Here is a 16,821-nt window from a genome sequence, read left to right on the forward strand (position 1 = left end):
TTTCAAGGGACTTTTACAAACTCATTTCTTTGAATTTATGTTTGTTTAACAAAATGCTTTACCAATTCAATTTCATTGTTTTGTATTGCGCATAGAGGCTCCTGCATTATTGGCTATATAAATATATCATAATATCTCATAATATTGTTATAATTATTGTTCTTTTTTCTTATATCGTTTATACTATTGAAAACTCATAGGAAAATGGCGAAATGAGTGAAAAGATCGATGGACCAAACCCACTTACACTTGCTATGAAACAGGTGAGCCAAATAGTGATTATTTAAATTTTACAAAAAAGAAAGATTTAATAAATTAAGAAAAAAATGTAGTGATATTCTCAGCATCATTTTAATTGTTTTTATAATTATTATTTATTATTTTATAAAACACATGATTATTGTTCATTCATTCATTCATTCATCATTGGTTTATTATTTTAAAAACAAATTCCCATGGCAACCGGAGGTCAAATTATAGGAAAATATACAGAGATTAAAAAATAAGAAAAAATCACACTGTTTCACATTATTTAAGAAATAATTGATTAAGGAAAGACAAATATTTAGTGTATAAAATAATATGTTCTGAAAGTTACGGGAAAAAAAAAAATGGATAAAAAACATTGTTGGCACAGTCAAAGGGCGCATAAAAAGCTGCATTCTATTGCAAATCAGTTATTAAAAAGGCGTGTGAGGTGAGGGAGAGGGCTTTTTTTATAGCACTCTGTTTGGCATTTAAACTGACCCAGAAGTCCGGAGTTCCTAAGTTGGTACCCACTATCAAACCTCTGTGGCAAGAGGCGCTTTAGGACTGATGAAGGGAGAGTTTTGGCAAAAGATTGGCACAAGTGGTTACGACGGCATACCAGTGTTTCAATATTGCACAATTGTAGTGTCTGAGTAGCGCACGTAGTAATTGCCAAGAATAATTCTGCATGCGCGTTTTTGCACCCTTTCCAGATCATTGCACTGCTTACTTGACAAAGCACCTGACCAGGCGGGTGCAGCGTACTCCAAAATTGGCCGCACAAAGGAGGTATATATAGCAACAAGATCAGATATGGTTAGGTAATGATACTTCAATTTACGAAGAATAAAAAGGCGGGAATTTGCACGCTTGATCATTGAGCCTACATGCGTGTCCCACCTTAAGTCGGCTTGAATAAAAACACCTAAAAGCTTAATAACTGCACATTGTGTAATAGTTTTGTCATTTAGAGTCAATGAGAGGGGATCTGGTTGGTTCCGCGAGAAACAAATGTCCATGGTGAAACACTTTTTCACGTTGAGTTGCATTTTGTTGTCCGACGACCAAACATCCAGATCAGTTATTGCAGATGGGAGGTTGGATCCAACACTGGCATCACGGGTTTCAATGACAGTCATGTCATCAACGTATTTGAAGTGTTTTATACTTTGTATTGTTCTCTTTGAAACCGGCATCGTTGATAATTGCCAGAAAGATAATGGCACCGAGCTTAGTGCCTTGTGGGACACCTGCATTAGTATGGGTCCATTCCGAAAAGCAATCGAGGTACCTCACGCACTGTTCACGATTAGAGATGAAATCACCGATCCATGCGGCTAAATGTGGTGGAACTCCCAACTTGAGGAGCTTGGAAACTGCAATTGTGTGGTCGATGTGGTCAAAAGCCTTAGAAAAGTCAGTTAGAAGAATGGACGATATAGATTTGGGTAGTTCAGCATTAGCATGGAGAGTGTGAAGAACATCAATCAAACAGTGCGTAGTGGATATGTTCTTTATGTCTTCATGCTTCCAAACTGGGCGGGGTCGAGGTTGGGTTTAATCGACGCCATTATTTGTTGAGCAATGAAGTGTTCTGTCACTTTGGCAAAGTGATCTGTGAGGGCGATGGGTCGCAAATTGTCTATGTTGGCTGGTGAAGTTTTGGGCACTGGGACGACAATTGCCCTCTTCCATTGTGCTGGGACGATAAGCTGTGCAAACGAGGCATTGATAATGTGAGTCAATGGCTTAGAAAGTTCATAGGAATACTGTCGTATACATGTAAATCTAGCCGCAATATTATAGGGCCACTCGCCTTCGTGCTGCTTATTCTCTGAAGCTGGGTGAGCACCACCCAAGGTTAAACAGGAGGGATTGGTTTGGTCTGGAAGGTAGGCTGGCAGTAAGGATGTATCCAAGGGGTCAAGGTCGTTACCGACTGCAGCGAACTTTTCACAAATAGCAGACGCTATGTCCTTGTGAGCTGTGGGATCAATGTTCTGCACATGGATGTTGCGATTTGTGCTCGTGCCTGTTGTAATTAGTCGGAGATCAACAAACCCTGAACTCAGATTAGATTTCTTGAGTTGCTCGACTTTGGTTGTGTAGTGTGTTTTTTTGGCAAGTTTGATTTCACGATTGATCTTGTTCCTGAAATACCTCCACAGCGAATGTTGATTGCCATGGAAAGCACGCTGACGCTTGACAACGAGTGATTTGATGTAGGGTGTCAGCCATGGTTTGTCAGTGGGATGTTTTTTGACTGATTTCTTCGGAAAGTAAGTGTCTAGCACACAGTTGATGGTTTCGTAGAACTCCGTGCATTTTGCAGTGACGTCATGCGTGCTGGTTACTTCCAACCAATCATGGTCACTCAACCATGAACCACATTCTCGCCCTTGCTGTCCTTCATGGGCCGTACCACTCCAGTCTTGCTGGTGTTGGTATTGCGGGTGGGGCTTCTAGGTCTGACAATGACACAGCAGTGATCACAAAGTCCAAGAGGGGAGCTGATTTCTACAGGATTGTAGAATGATGATAGGTTGGTGATGATCTTGTCTAAAATGGCATCTTCAAGAGTTGGCTTGTCCACAATTTGAATAAAGTTATTTGACAAAAGAGGGTCCAGTTCTAGCCGGTTAAAATCACCCATGACCATAATGCTGGAATCAGGCTGCCGAGTGAGAATTTGGTCAACAGTGGAACTGATGTAATCAAGCAGAGGTTGAGCAATAATGCTTTTGGGAGGGTAGTAAACAGTTCCTATCACAATGTTTGAAATTGAACGTGGTAAGCGTGGAGGCCAAACATTAACCCAGATTGCTTTGATGTCATCAGGAACCTTTATGTTATCAAGTAAGGTAGCATTCAAGCATTCTTTGGTGTAAAGAGCTACACCCCCCTACTCGACACTCTTTTCTTGGACGCGAAAAATTTTTGTAGCCATGGAAACTAAATTGATCCACAGGTTGGTCTGGGTAAGGTAATGAAAGTTTTTGACTGAAATTATTTACTGACTTGACATACTGGCCTTTACCTAACCCAGTTTTTAGTGGATGATATTGTGAAGAAGGGTCCTACCCATAACGCCCGCGACATGCCGTCATGGAGTCGTCCTCTTTTCTCTTAGCCGCGAGTGGGTGGGGTTGTTTTAAATCTGTTCCACAGTTCAACCGTTATCTAAACCTTTCCTTTGCTAAGAGTGATTAAAAAGACTTGAAAATTGTAGAGTTGTAGTTGTTGTTGTAGTGAGTTGTGAAATAAACTATAGTTGATTTCGTTGATAAAATAATGAGTAGTGTAAAGAAACTGGGAAGGGCTTCGGCTGTCACTACTGGGGTTACGTTCGTTTCCGCGGGACAGTCGGAGCTCTCGGGGGGGCTGCGCCGGCGACACCCGGCTTGCAGTCCTCCAGCCGGCCTAAGCAGCCTCTGTCGGCTGCGTCGGACGGAATACCAAACAATCAAAGAGGGGTTGGTTCCCGCTCCCCCTCTTCGGTCAGTGTGCGTGGGTCAACCCAGTCGAAGGTCAAACGCCCCGGCAAGGCCAAGAAAAGCGGTGCCGGGGCAGCGACCAAGAGAGGCAGGGCAAAAGGTGGCTTTGTTTCGGAGCGCACCGCCCACCCTCCCAGCATCGCCTTGGGTTCTCTGAAGCACGGCTCAGAATACCCAGCCCGCACCGACACCGTGGATTCCCCCGCGACGGTTGGTGACGGCCTTTTGCGAGGCATTAAGACCCACAAGGCATCCACCCACGCCATAGGCTGTGGGGCGCTGGCCATGGGGAGAAGGATTATGGGTGCGGAGTCGGAGAGAGCCTCGGATTCGTCCCGTAAGCTGGTACCGAATAAGCGGCAGAGGACCAGAAAAGACCGTCATCTTCGGTCGTCTGACGACTCCTCACCTGACGGCCATAGGAAGCATCATCGGGGTAGCGAGCCGCTATCCCGAGACGAATTCCTCACGGCTTTCCAGACCTTAGCGGCCTCAATATGGGGCCGGCGCAAGGTTCAGGAATTTTCCCAGTTTTCGGGACCGTACACCCAGCTCGACCAGTCCAGTCATGGCTGGGTGCGCCAGGATCGAGGCGGCATACCGTGCACGGTCAGCCGGCCACCGGCCTCCCCTCTCAGCCACCGTCCCACGGTCACCACACAGGAGGTTGCATGGGGTGTGATGGATCAGGGTGATGTGCGGTTATGCACGGGTGCACGTCCACAATCCCAGACGGGGACTAGCATACACCCTTCTGGATCCTTTGTATCCATGCGCAGTCGGATACAGTTCATCCTTATTCATAAAGATGCATGCAATCGCAAAGATTTTAATGACAACTATATTTATGTCAATGTTTTGTATTTGAAAAACGACCAAAGTTCATGAAATTTACACATGAAAATTTGACATAAAGAGAAAAGTTATTCGGGTAAGATTTGGGTAAGATTGAACTTTGCGGGCATGTTATAGCTTGCGCAATGGGTCACGATTTTGTGTTGGCACTGCATGCGATTCATCGTGCAGGGTAATCCGAGTGGACCGTGTAGTCTGCACCGTAACTGAACTGTAGACTAAAGCTTTTAAACAGCATTGGTACCTTTGCTCTTTTTTTCTATATATATTTCTTTATAATATAAGAACCCACCTTTTTAAGTAAGTTTAAGATTTATTTTTATAAACGAACCAAGTACCTGCTTTTTGGTATTTCTTTGCTTTTTACCTTTCCAGCGTCTACCAAGTGGTGAATTGCCAGATATGTCATCCCCTATGCCTAAACAAGCAACATTGGTAAAAAACTCAATCAAGCTCATCCTCAAATAAATGTAAATATGATCTTCTTTTATTGTTCTTGTATGTGTATGTTGCCTTTGCAGCAAAACTTTTTTAGTATAACTGAATTGAAAACTTATTTTTGATTGCCCAGGCGGATTATGCAACTTAACAATTGTTTTTGAGCTATTTTTTAATAAATCCAGCCTAAAGGACTTTCCACAATCCCTACAGAGTTCAACTTAATTGGTTTAAGTTGGTACAAATTTCAACTCATACTCAAATATTAAACATCAGGGTTGGATTGTAATGTATTGATAGCTAAAAAGATTTCATTTTATTAGATAGTTAGTTACAGCTATGGGATGCAGATTGTCATATAATTTCCTGTACATTTCTTGCAATTTTTAATAACAAGCTAGTTTTCCTAAAATTAACAACACACCTTTTTTTCCTTTTTTCTTTTCAATAATACAAACATAACAAGTTTGCACAGGAATGAATGTGTTATTCAATGTTGGTGTCTTACTTTTGTTGTATTATTTATTTGTTTTTGTAAATTTTCCGCTTTCTCTACTGGACCATTTACAGCAAATATTATAACAGGTCTGCAAAGCAGTATTCAGTTTCGGTACTATTTATGTGGTAACAAGTACAAGGCAGTACCAAGCATAGTTTGTTGCAAACAGGGCTCACTATTCTTTTAATTATGTCTTGTTTGGCACTTCTGGATTTTTCTCAAGGTGCCTCAACTGACGTGGTTAAGGTTTATAGCAATATTCATCTAGATATTCAGCAGAAACAAGTGACTGGTGAATCATACCAAATAAGCTTTGTTCTTGTGCACCTTTTTTTTCAAATTGACAGTATGAGAATAAGAGACGCTCATGTTTCCAGAAGATAATAAACCATAAAAAAAACACGAAAGCATTAAGAAATGCTTGATATTCTTGGGCTGAACACCAAGAGTACTCACAGATAATGTAGAGACTTACAGGGGAAATTGTTTCATGTTGAAGGTTTGTATGACTTATGTTGACAATAATTGACAGTGGGAAGAACTTTAGAAAACGATTACTTTGAAATATGTTGTGTAAGTTTAGGTCCAATGTATTAAATGGATTACTTGTAGTTGGTGTAGTGTTTTCTTGTGAAAAAGTTCAGATATTAAAACGAAATTAAAGTACAGATTTCTTCTTGATAGACTTTTATCGATTTATTTGGAAGTTGTTTTTGGTGGAATTCTAGACATACATTTACAAATTTGACTAAAAGGTTTGTTTACAGATTTTTATTTGCATCATTAATAACAGCTTTCTCAACAAATGATGCTTAAAGATGCTGTGTCAGATTTTTGGCCCAAAACATTAAAAATAGATTTTTTGAATGAATGGTATTTCAAAGAGTATCACCCACTCAAACAAAAAAAAGTTAAACTTTTACTTTTAATGGTCAGGAACCATGACAAAAATTTAAAATGTTTCTTGACACAAGAATTGGTCACGTGATATATTGTCGGGATCCCGACAAAAACTAATTTTGAGCACTTTATGTCACTGCTACTAATAATTGGCAGACTTTTTCGAGCAGTGGCTCAAATGAAAGCTTGTAACTCTCTCAACCCCCATCAAAATACCTATTGAATTTTAAATCAAAATTTGTTGATCAAATCGGCCAAAAATCTGACATAGCATCTTTAAAGAGCCAATAAAGGATGATCTCAATATTTCAACTATTACCTTTTAAAGGCCAAACAGACATCGTAGATACCGGTTAATAACCATTTTACTCTCAAAATTTGCATGTAGTAAAAAAAAAATCGAGTCAAAAATGCACCCGGCCGTTCGGCTTTATTTAGCCGAGATTTAAAAACGGCTTATCCATTATAATGACCCTTTGACGTCAGTGACGATCTTCCCCTAAATGGGTTTGAACACAGTTCTCCAGCATTGGCAAACTGAGGGCGCTATTTTCCACGTCAAACAGCCGCCACAGATGTCGCGATTCCTTTGTCGGGCGGGTTTGTTTGACCCCACGTTTTTCAGAAATTTGGCATGGAGCGTTTTGTAGTGTTTTGTTGTGTTCAGACAAATATTTCTGTTGTATGTACTTTCCAGAGATTGGATATTCTCAAAATTTGTCAATTTTGATTTTGTGTTGTCAATGTGGGACATTCTTATCTGTCCTATGAGCAAGTGCACAACAGACACTTTAATTTTACACTCATAAATACCTCAGTTTCGCTATTCCTAAAAAAATGGTGGAGAGCGCGTCAAGTGGGTGTGTACAAACCTTTGTTTATGACCAGTAAAAAGTGTTAAAAACAGGGCGTGACACGCAAGCTTACACCTGTGCTTATAAGACTGTTTCTTCATTCCTATTGGTCAAAAGCAACGGCCGGGACAGTTGTTCCACATCATGTGATACCTCGCGACGCACACAACTTTCATCATAAGAAGTTGTTTACCCGAGGGCCTTACCATTTCATAGCTGGAGGGGTGTTGTGTTAAAAGAAATAATTGAACAAGTATAATTTTTGCATTTATTTTACTTTTTGACCAAAAAGTGTTGATGTTTTTTTGACCCAAAAGGTATTTACGAATGGGAATCAAAATGTATTGAATCGGTTTTCAACTAGTAGTTTAAACCCGCCGAGGCCTGGTTCTTGATAAGTTACCTCGACTTTGTCTCGGTAAAATTATCAAGAACCAGGCCTCATTGGGAATAAACCACTAGTTGAAAACCTCTTCACTACACATTGATTCCCTTATTAAAAATTCAGATCACGATGACTGTTCTAACAACTTGCTTCCTATTCACTGTTCAGCAGATGTGATGAAGCCTTTACTTATGCATATTATGTTTAATACTGCATTTACAATACACTATGGTTTGTCAAGCTCCATGTCATCCTGGTGGCCTTACTTTCGTATTATACTACAGTGATGTCCTGGATATCAGGGTCCATTTCTGAGATGGAACATTTTAAAGCTTCGTAACTCAAATCTTACCTGAAGAAGCCACTAGTTTCAACTGCCTCTTTCCAGCAAGTTAAGGACATTAGACCTCTTCAGGGCCCAATTTCATAGAGCTGCTTAAGCACAACATTTTGCTTAAGCAAAAAAAATCCTTGCTTTATGAAATCAGATTACCGGCCAAGACTTAAGTTAATTGTTATGCTAAGTAAACAACAGCTAAATACCAGTCACAAGCAATGTATATGGCATGAAATTTTGGCCAGTAACATGTGTAAAACAAGCGAGCTGTTTTCGTGCTTAAGCAATTTTTTTGCTTAAGCAGCTCTATGAAATTGGCCCCTGGAAGACAAAGAAGTATGGCACAGGCCTCATTTGTGTTCAGTGGAAAACCATCTACTCATTTTTGGCTAGCTGCTTTGCAGTATGCGAGCCTATGTTATACCGATTTTGTATGGCCGTCCGCACTCAGTGGAAATTAAGTTTGTTTAAGTTTCAGTCTTTGAGTTGATTTGTTTTTAGGACATGTATGTACAATACAAGCCCAAGTGAGAATGTGATATATACTTGCCAGTCATTTTTGTAATTTTCAGCTGTTTTCCAAGAACGTTGAAGTTTTTTGAATAAAAAAAGGTTTAAGTTTTTTTCAGGCTTAAACATTGACATCTGGATTTTTAAGAACCAAACACAAGTCTTTGAGTTGAGTTGTTTTGGTATGGACAAGCCCAAGTGAGATTGTAATATATAATTGCCAGTAATTTGGGGGGAGTTTTCAGCTATGTTGTCAAATAATGTTGAAGTTATTGGTAATTTATGGAATTTTTTTCAGACTCGAACATCGACATCTGGAAAAAAAATGACCAAAACTTTAAAGTTTTTCTGGCTCCAACATTGACACCTGGAAAGAAAAAAAACTAAATTTAAAATCTCAAAGTTTTAAATAACTTGTTTTAAAACAAAAATCAAACTCTCTGTCACTTGTTCCAGTTGTATAAGCTGAGACAAGGAAAAACATAAACGGTCATAACTCCAGATTGCAATGATTTACTGACTTCAAACTGAAATCAAATATTGCTTCTTCCATGAAGATTTAACTCAAAGAATTATCAATTGTTTCAGTTGAGTGGGCTAAACAATGAAAAACTCCTATTTCAATGATGTACTGACTTCAAACTAAAATCAAATATTAAAAAAAATGTGACAGCCACATCGGTGGTGAACTACTTTTAACTGTCTTTAATACCAGTGAGCTTTACTCGTGGTTCTACAAATAAGAAAACAATAAAAGATACAATAAGTCTACGATACGATTTACAGGCAGAGCTTATTATGAGAACAGAAAAAGACAAATTTCCATAATCAACTCTATAACCAATAGCCACTGGGTCAACTCTCTACACCCAAATAAGGCACTATAGGGTCAACTCTTTATACCCAAATAATCCACTTATCATATAAAAGGCTAAATCACTGGAGCAGTAACTTTACTGGCAAGTAAACTAAGAGAGCAACTGGATACTCATAGGCCCGATATACAACAAATACAGCACTGGCAACCTTTAAAATAGCCTTCAACTTCTGTAAAGTACCTTGGTGAATAACACGGCGATTTATGAAGTGATTGGAATCATGTGGAATTAGGCTGTCAACAGAGGGCGCTATCTACATTTCTGCTAGAGACTTTTTTACAAATATTGCTTCTTACATAAAGATGCATGAAAAGATAAACTCAAAGAGTGCATTACTGGTTCCAGTTGAATGACCCGAAACAATGAAAACCTTAAATGATCATAACTCCTTTGTGCAGTGAAGTACTGACTTGAAACTTAAATCAAATATTGCTTCGAACTTGTAAATTCACATGAACAAATTAGACTCAAAGAATGTATCACTTGTTCCAGTTGAATGAGCTAAAACAATGGTAACCTTGAAAGGCAGTGGACACTATTGGTAATATTGTCAAAGTAATTATTACCATAAAACCTTATTTGGAAACGAGTAATGGGTTGAGGTTAATTATATCAAACATTGTGAGAATTGGCTCCCTCTGAAGTGGAGTACATGTAGTTTTCGAGACAGAAGTAATTTTCCACGAATTTGATTTCGAGACCTCAAGTTTAGAAATTGAGGTCTTGAAATCAAGCATCTGAAAGCACACAATCATGTGACATGGGTGTTTTTTCTATCATAATCTCGCAGCTTCGACCACAAAATGGAGCTAAAATTTTCACAGGTTTGTTATTTTATGTATATGTTGAGATACACCAAGTGAGAAGGCTGCTTTTTGACAATTACCAATAGCCACATCTCCTTATTGCACGGATAGGCGTATACCGATTTAAGAGTCAGTTCAGGTAAATAATTGACGTAGTTGCTCACGGTCAAAAAATGATTTTTTTTTTATACTTTGTGGGTGGAAGGGCCTTGGGGTGCAAGTAAACAAAATTGCATTTTCAATTCTATATATAGCCCGTTGCCATGGTTACGGCTCATTTTGTTTTTTGGCCATTTTAGGCCGATTTTAAGGTTTGAAAAACTGGTTTTTAGCTCATATTTACAACTCCACCCCACCAAAATGCAACATTATTTCAAAAAACCTTGTATATCACTACAAAGTATCATCCTTGGCCTTCCTTGAGAAAAAAAAATTATTGCTTTAAATATCACCCTTGTGCTATTTTTGCATCATGCATTACAGTATGTTTTTAGAACTTGCAAAATCGACATTTTTACCCTATTTTTGGACCCCAAAATGTCCACTTGCCAGGGGTCTCAGAAAATTTTCCTTTCGGCTGTAATTAGGGCCAACATTGGTCTTTCCATATCTGGTGTCAAAAACTTGGGCAATTGTATCCTGTTGTGACAGTACTGCCTCAAAACTAGACTTTTTTCCCCAAAATGTGAAAAATGCCTTTTTAAGGGTCTTTTCACATAATATCGACATACGTGTCCACGGTATAAAAAAAAAGGAATATTTTTCTCATACTTTGTGGATGGTAGGGACTTGGGGTCCAAATAAACAACATTTACATTTCAAATCATAACACGTTGCCATGGTAACGGTTCACTTGTGTTTAGGCCACTTTAGGCCGATTTTGGGGTCTGAAAAACTGTTTTTTAAGTTAATATTTACTCCACCCCACCAAAAAACAAAAATATTTCATAAAACCTTTTCCATCACTACAAATTATCATCCTTGGCTTTACTTGAGACAAAAAAATATTGCTATAAATTTCACCCTTGTGCTATTTTAAGAACGTGCATTAGAGTATGTTTTTAGAACTTGCAAAATCAACATTTTTACCATATTTTTTGCCCTCAAAATTTCATTTTTTTCAGGGGTCTCAGAATATTTTCCATTAGGTTTTGATCAGGGCCAAAAGTTGTCTTTTTATTTCTGGTAAGAAAAACTTGGGCAATTGTATCCTGATGTAACAGAACTGTCTCAAAAATAGACCCTTTCCCCGAAAACATAGAGAAATGCATTTTGAAATATTTGCTTCATTTTGAATTTATAACATTAAGAAGTTAGTAATAATTCCATCAATCTGGTAGCTTTTCATAAGCACTCTGTAGGCTTAGTGCATTACCAAACATTGATCAGGACTTGTTGATGACCTAAATCTTAGAATTTGCCCCACCCCGGCCCCGGCCCCGGCCCAATCATATTTCTTGACATTGCATAAAAAAAAAACGTTTTGTGAACAGCGCCTCTTTTTTGAAAGTCACATTTTTTAATTCCCCTTGCACATCAAGAAAGTTTGTACTGTCTTAATTTGCTATTGGTTCTCAGAATATTTCCCTTTTAGTTTTGATTGGGCTATCATTATGGTTTGCATGTCTACTGGGGAGAAACACTTTGGTTTATTGTATCCTGTTGTGACACTTCTGCCTCAAACATGGTAATTTTTCCAAAAACAATAAAAATGCATTTTGAAGTTATCCCTTAGTTTGAATTGATAAAAAACAAAAACGAGCATGCTTGTTAAAACAATATGGCACTGTTTCCATGCTCTTTAAGCAAAAAATAAAAATTTTATAACCATGCTTTGCCACTGAAAGTTCTTGTTTTGTCATGACTACTTTACCTAGTTGTACAGGTATGATTCACATTGCAAGAAGAGAAGTAGTGCGATGAGCATTCTTTACTATTCTTGTCTATACGTGGCCTTATAACAGTCTTCTTGGTCCCCTGCCCGCTACCAAACTAAATATTTTCAGAACAAAGAGGCTCTAAAAGTGAGCAAGTACTGTATCCAAAGTATCTAAATGGCCATTCACCTGCTTTGGCCTTCTGTAAGCAGTTCCCCCATCTATGGTGGGGTTCCTTTCAATTGTACTGTTGCAAACAATAACAGAGTTGGTTTATTTAGCGTGAAAAACAATTCAGCAGGTAATGTTTGACAATGTCTTTTGTTGATCGTTCTCAGACACATATATAATAATTATGAATTAGTAAGATAGTGAATGGAAAAAATAATCAAACTAGCCTGAATAAACTTTTGTCACTGCAAATGCATCTTACTTATTTATGTTGAGCAGGTGCAAGTATTTACAACTTCTTTCAATGTTGTTTCATTAAAGGAACACGTTGCCTTGGATCGGTCGAGTTGGTCTTTGAAAAGCGTTTGTAAACGTTTATTACAAAATGCATATGATTAGAAAGATATTTTAAAAGTAGAATATAATGATCCACACAAGTATCACTCAAAAACATCTTTCTAACCATGCATTTTATAACAAACGGTTACAAACGCATTTCAAAGACCAACTTGACCGATCCCAGGCAACGTGTTCCTTTTAAATGATCTCTTACATACGCTCATCTTGCAAATCGTTAGTATCATTGTTTTTAATAAGATCTTGGCAAACTTTTCCAACACTTTTAAGCGGGCTTTTTAATTTCCCACATTTGTGTTGGACATGATTGGATGCTCTAAACCATCTGCCTCAAGCACAGAAACTACATTGTTTATGATCTCTATCTCTATGAAAAGTTTTACATTTGGTAGCAGGCAGGGACCAAGGAGAGTAGGCCCAGTATTAAAGACAACTTGTAAAGAATGCTCATCGCACTCTACTTGCAATGGGAATCATACCTGTACAATAGGTAAAGTAGCCAAATCAAGAACTCTCAGTGGCAAAGCATTGGTTATGGTTTGGTTGAATACCATTATGTTTAAATAAAAACTTTGTGTCTACTTCACTCTACTTACCGGTAGAGTCGAATTACTAATTTGCATATTCCCTATGCCGCGAGGCAGAATGCTAAGACTTTTACACACAATAGCGCCCTCCACCGTCCTACCCATAACGCCCCGCGACATGCCCGTCACGGAGTCGTCCTCTTTTCTCTTAGCCGCGAGTGGGTGAGGTTGTGTTTTAAATCTGTTTCACAGTTCAACCGTTATAACTAAACCTTTCCTCGCTAAGAGTGCTTATAAAGACTTGATAATTGTAGAGTTGTAGTTGTTGTTGTTGTAGTGAGTTGTGAAATAAACTATAGTTTGATTTCGTTGATAAATAATGAGTAGTGTTAAGAAACTGGGGAGGGCTTCGGCTGTCGCTACTGGGGTTACGTCCGTTTCCCCGGGACAGTCGGAGCTCTCGGGGGGCTGCACCGGCGACACTCCGTCGCCCGGCTTGCAGCCCTCCAGCCGGCCCACGCAGCCTCTGTCGGCTACGTCGGCCGGATTACCCACCGATCAAAGAGGGGTTGCTTCCCGCTCCCCCTCTTCGGTCAGTGTGCGTGGGTCGACCCAGTCGAAGGTCAAACGCCCCGGCAAGGCCAAGAAAAACGGTGCCGGGGCAGCGACCAAGAGAGGCAGGGCAAAAGGTGGCTCCGTTCCGAAGCGCACCGCCCACTCTCCCAGCACCGCCTCGGGGTCTCTGCAGCCGGAGGGCATCCCCCCTCCGCACGGCTCAGAATACCCGGCCCGCACCGACACCGTGGATTCCCCCACGACGGTTGGTGATGGCCTTTTGCGAGGTTTTAAGACCCACAAGGCACCTGCCCACGCCATAGGCTGTGGGGCGCTGGCCATGGGGAGAAGGATTATGGGTGCGGAGTCGGGTACCTGGGACTCCCCCGGGATACCCCACTCACAGGGCCCGCCCTCGTCTTCGGGTTTCACCCGTTGTTCGGGCATCCCTGTCACTCAAGTTTCCTCAGAGAGAGCCTCGGATTCGTCCCGTGAGCGGGTACCGAATAAGCGGCAGAGGTCCAGAAAAGACCGTCATCTTCGGTCGTCTGACGACTCCTCTCCTGACGGCCATAGGAAGCATCATCGGGGTAGCGAGCCGCTCTCCCGAGACGAATTCCTCACGGCTTTCCAAACCTTAGCGGCCTCAATATCCGGCCGGCGCGAGGTTCAGGAATTTTCCCAATTTTCGGGACCGTACACCCAGCCCGACCAATCCGGTCATGGCTGGGTGCGCCAGGATCAAGGCGGCGTGCCGTGCACGGTCAGCCGGCCACCGGCCTCCCCTCCCAGTCACCGTCCCACGGTCACCACGCAGGAGGTTGCATGGGGTGTGATGGAACAGGGTGATGTGCGGTCACGCACGGGTGCACGTCCACAGTCCCAGACGGGGATTAGCATACACCCCTCCGGATCCTTTGTATCCGATCGGGATGCAGAACACCATGATTTGTTAGACACAGCCCTGCCTTTGGGTCAACAATCAGTGAGTGTATCCGACCCCCCCGGGTCCGGCGACTCGTCCCCGGAAGAGGACGAGTTGACCACGGCAGTTCAACGGCTTTCGATTGCCGAAACTGAATTGCGCCTTGTCCAGAGGGACATGGCCCGGGTGTTAGGTCTCCCCGCCGAGGAAGCGGGGGACGCCCCCGAGGAACGGCGGTCTTTTAAGAGGACTGGCCCCGCTCCGAGGAGTGGGAATGTTTTCCCGGCGATGCCGCTAGACCGGGTATGCGCTGACCGCATCGAAGGCATCATGTCGGCATCCTCTTGGACGGCCTACCCCAAGCGGGCGGATTTATATTACCGATTTCCCCCCGGGGATTTCGATAAATATTTCTCGACCCCAGTCCTGCCAGACTCGGCGGCAGACAAGCTGACCGCAGACAGGGGGGCAACCTCTTCTAAACTTCCCTTCGCTGACAAGGCGCGGGGGAAGTTGGAAGAAGCAGCCAGGAAGATAGACTCAGCATCACGCTTTGGCATGCGAACGTCGTCTTTTTTGCTCCTTCTGTCCGAGTACCTCATGCTTGCCGGCGACGAGGACTCGGCAATCCCAGCGGACATGATGGTGGCGGCCCTCCACTGCCTGGATAATGGCCTGCGCACGGTCCTAGACCAGTTTACGAGGGTTTCAACCCTAGCAACATCTGCACGTAGGGCATGGAGTCCATGGAGGCCGAAGCCAGACGCCTCAAGGCCACGGATAAAATCAACTTAAGGAAGCCGCGGACCTCTGTACCGGCGGCAAGGAAAGGCAAACAAGCCTCCTTTGTGATTCCACGTAGGCGCCCACAGAGACCCGCCCGTGGCGGTTTTCGTGGGAACCAAGGACCACCGAACGCACGCACGCCGACCCAAGGCCAACAGCGGGCCCAGCCGGGCCGTGGTTTTCGTGCGTCCGCCCCCGGTATCCCGGGGCGTGGCGGAAGTGACCTCCCGGTCTCCAGGCGACCTCCCGCCGACGGACCCGTGGGAGGCCGCCTTCAGGAATTTTTGGGGTCCTGGGCTCAGATCACGTCCGACAGATGGGTCCTCGAGACGATCGAGTACGGCTACGCACTCGAGTTCACGAGGACCCCCCCGTTGGACATGCTGGTTCGGCCAACGCCCACCCCGTCCGACCCTCTCAAGCGCCGTGCCCTCGAAGGGGAGATCAGTTCCCTTCTCCTCAAGCGGGCAATACGCGTTGTTCCCGACCAGGGGACACGGACGGGGTTCATGTCCACTTTCTTCTTAGTTCCCAAGAAGGAGGCGGACGCTTGGCGGCCGATCCTGAATTTAAAGCCCCTAAACCGATTTATCCGCCCAAAGCGCTTCCGCATGGAAACGCTGCAGGCAATCCTCGAATCAATCGAAACGCCCGCATGGGGGGCGAGCTTGGACCTTCGGGACGCTTACCTCCATGTCCCCATCAGGGCCGAACACCGCAAATTCCTGCGCTTCCTCTACAACGGAACGCTATACGAATTTGGGGTGCTCCCCTTTGGGCTGTCGACCTCCCCTCGGGTTTTCACCCGAGTGGTACGGGCGATCGGGGCAGCACTTCGGAGACGAGGACTGCTGATTTTTCAATACCTCGACGATTGGCTGATTGTGGGCCGATCGCGGGAGGCAACGGACGCGGCGCTTACACTTACTTGGCGCCTCACGTCCAGCCTGGGGTTCCTCATCAACTCCGAGAAATCGCACCCGATCCCCTCTCAGGTGCCCACCTTTCTCGGTGCGGCTCTCGACCTTCAGAGGGGGCTAGCCCGCCCTTCGGCGGAACGGGTACAGAACTTACAGCAGTGCGTGGCCCTTTTCCTGGGGGCTACGGTGGCGCCAGCGGTAGCCTGGCTCAAGTTACTCGGTCTTATGGCCAGCATGGTAGACCTAGTAGATTTCTGCAGGCTGAGGATGAGACCTATCCAGCTCCATCTCCTCTCCTACTTTCGGCCCAGCCGTCATTCGGTCAACCTCCCGGTGCCTACCACGCCGTGGCTGACCCCCCACCTTCAATGGTGGGTGGAGGACGCCAACCTTACACGTGGTCGGGTGTTCCGCCCGCCCCGACCATCAGCGACCGTCGTCACCGACGCGTCTCTGTACGGCTGGGGGGCGACCCTCGACCCCCGCCAGATAGCGGGG

At 43.1% G+C, this 16,821-nt stretch overlaps 1 protein-coding gene across 2 annotated transcripts in view; it reads left to right on the forward strand.

Moving 5' to 3' along the window:
- The window catches only part of LOC139944585 (poly(A) polymerase beta-like), a 161,176-nt gene extending 154,973 nt beyond the window's left edge, over positions 1–6,203 (forward strand). For both annotated transcript variants that reach the window (XM_071941640.1, XM_071941647.1), the window contains 2 exons: positions 201–263; positions 4,974–6,203. In XM_071941640.1, coding sequence (XP_071797741.1) covers positions 201–263; positions 4,974–5,066 — 156 coding nt within the window. In that variant the 3' untranslated portion in view covers positions 5,067–6,203. The remainder of the gene's footprint in view (positions 1–200; positions 264–4,973) is intronic.
- Positions 6,204–16,821: the final 10,618 nt, after the last annotated feature.

The sequence above is a fragment of the Asterias amurensis genome, chromosome 1 (genome assembly GCF_032118995.1).
Source record: "Asterias amurensis chromosome 1, ASM3211899v1".
Classification (NCBI taxonomy): domain Eukaryota; kingdom Metazoa; phylum Echinodermata; class Asteroidea; order Forcipulatida; family Asteriidae; genus Asterias; species Asterias amurensis.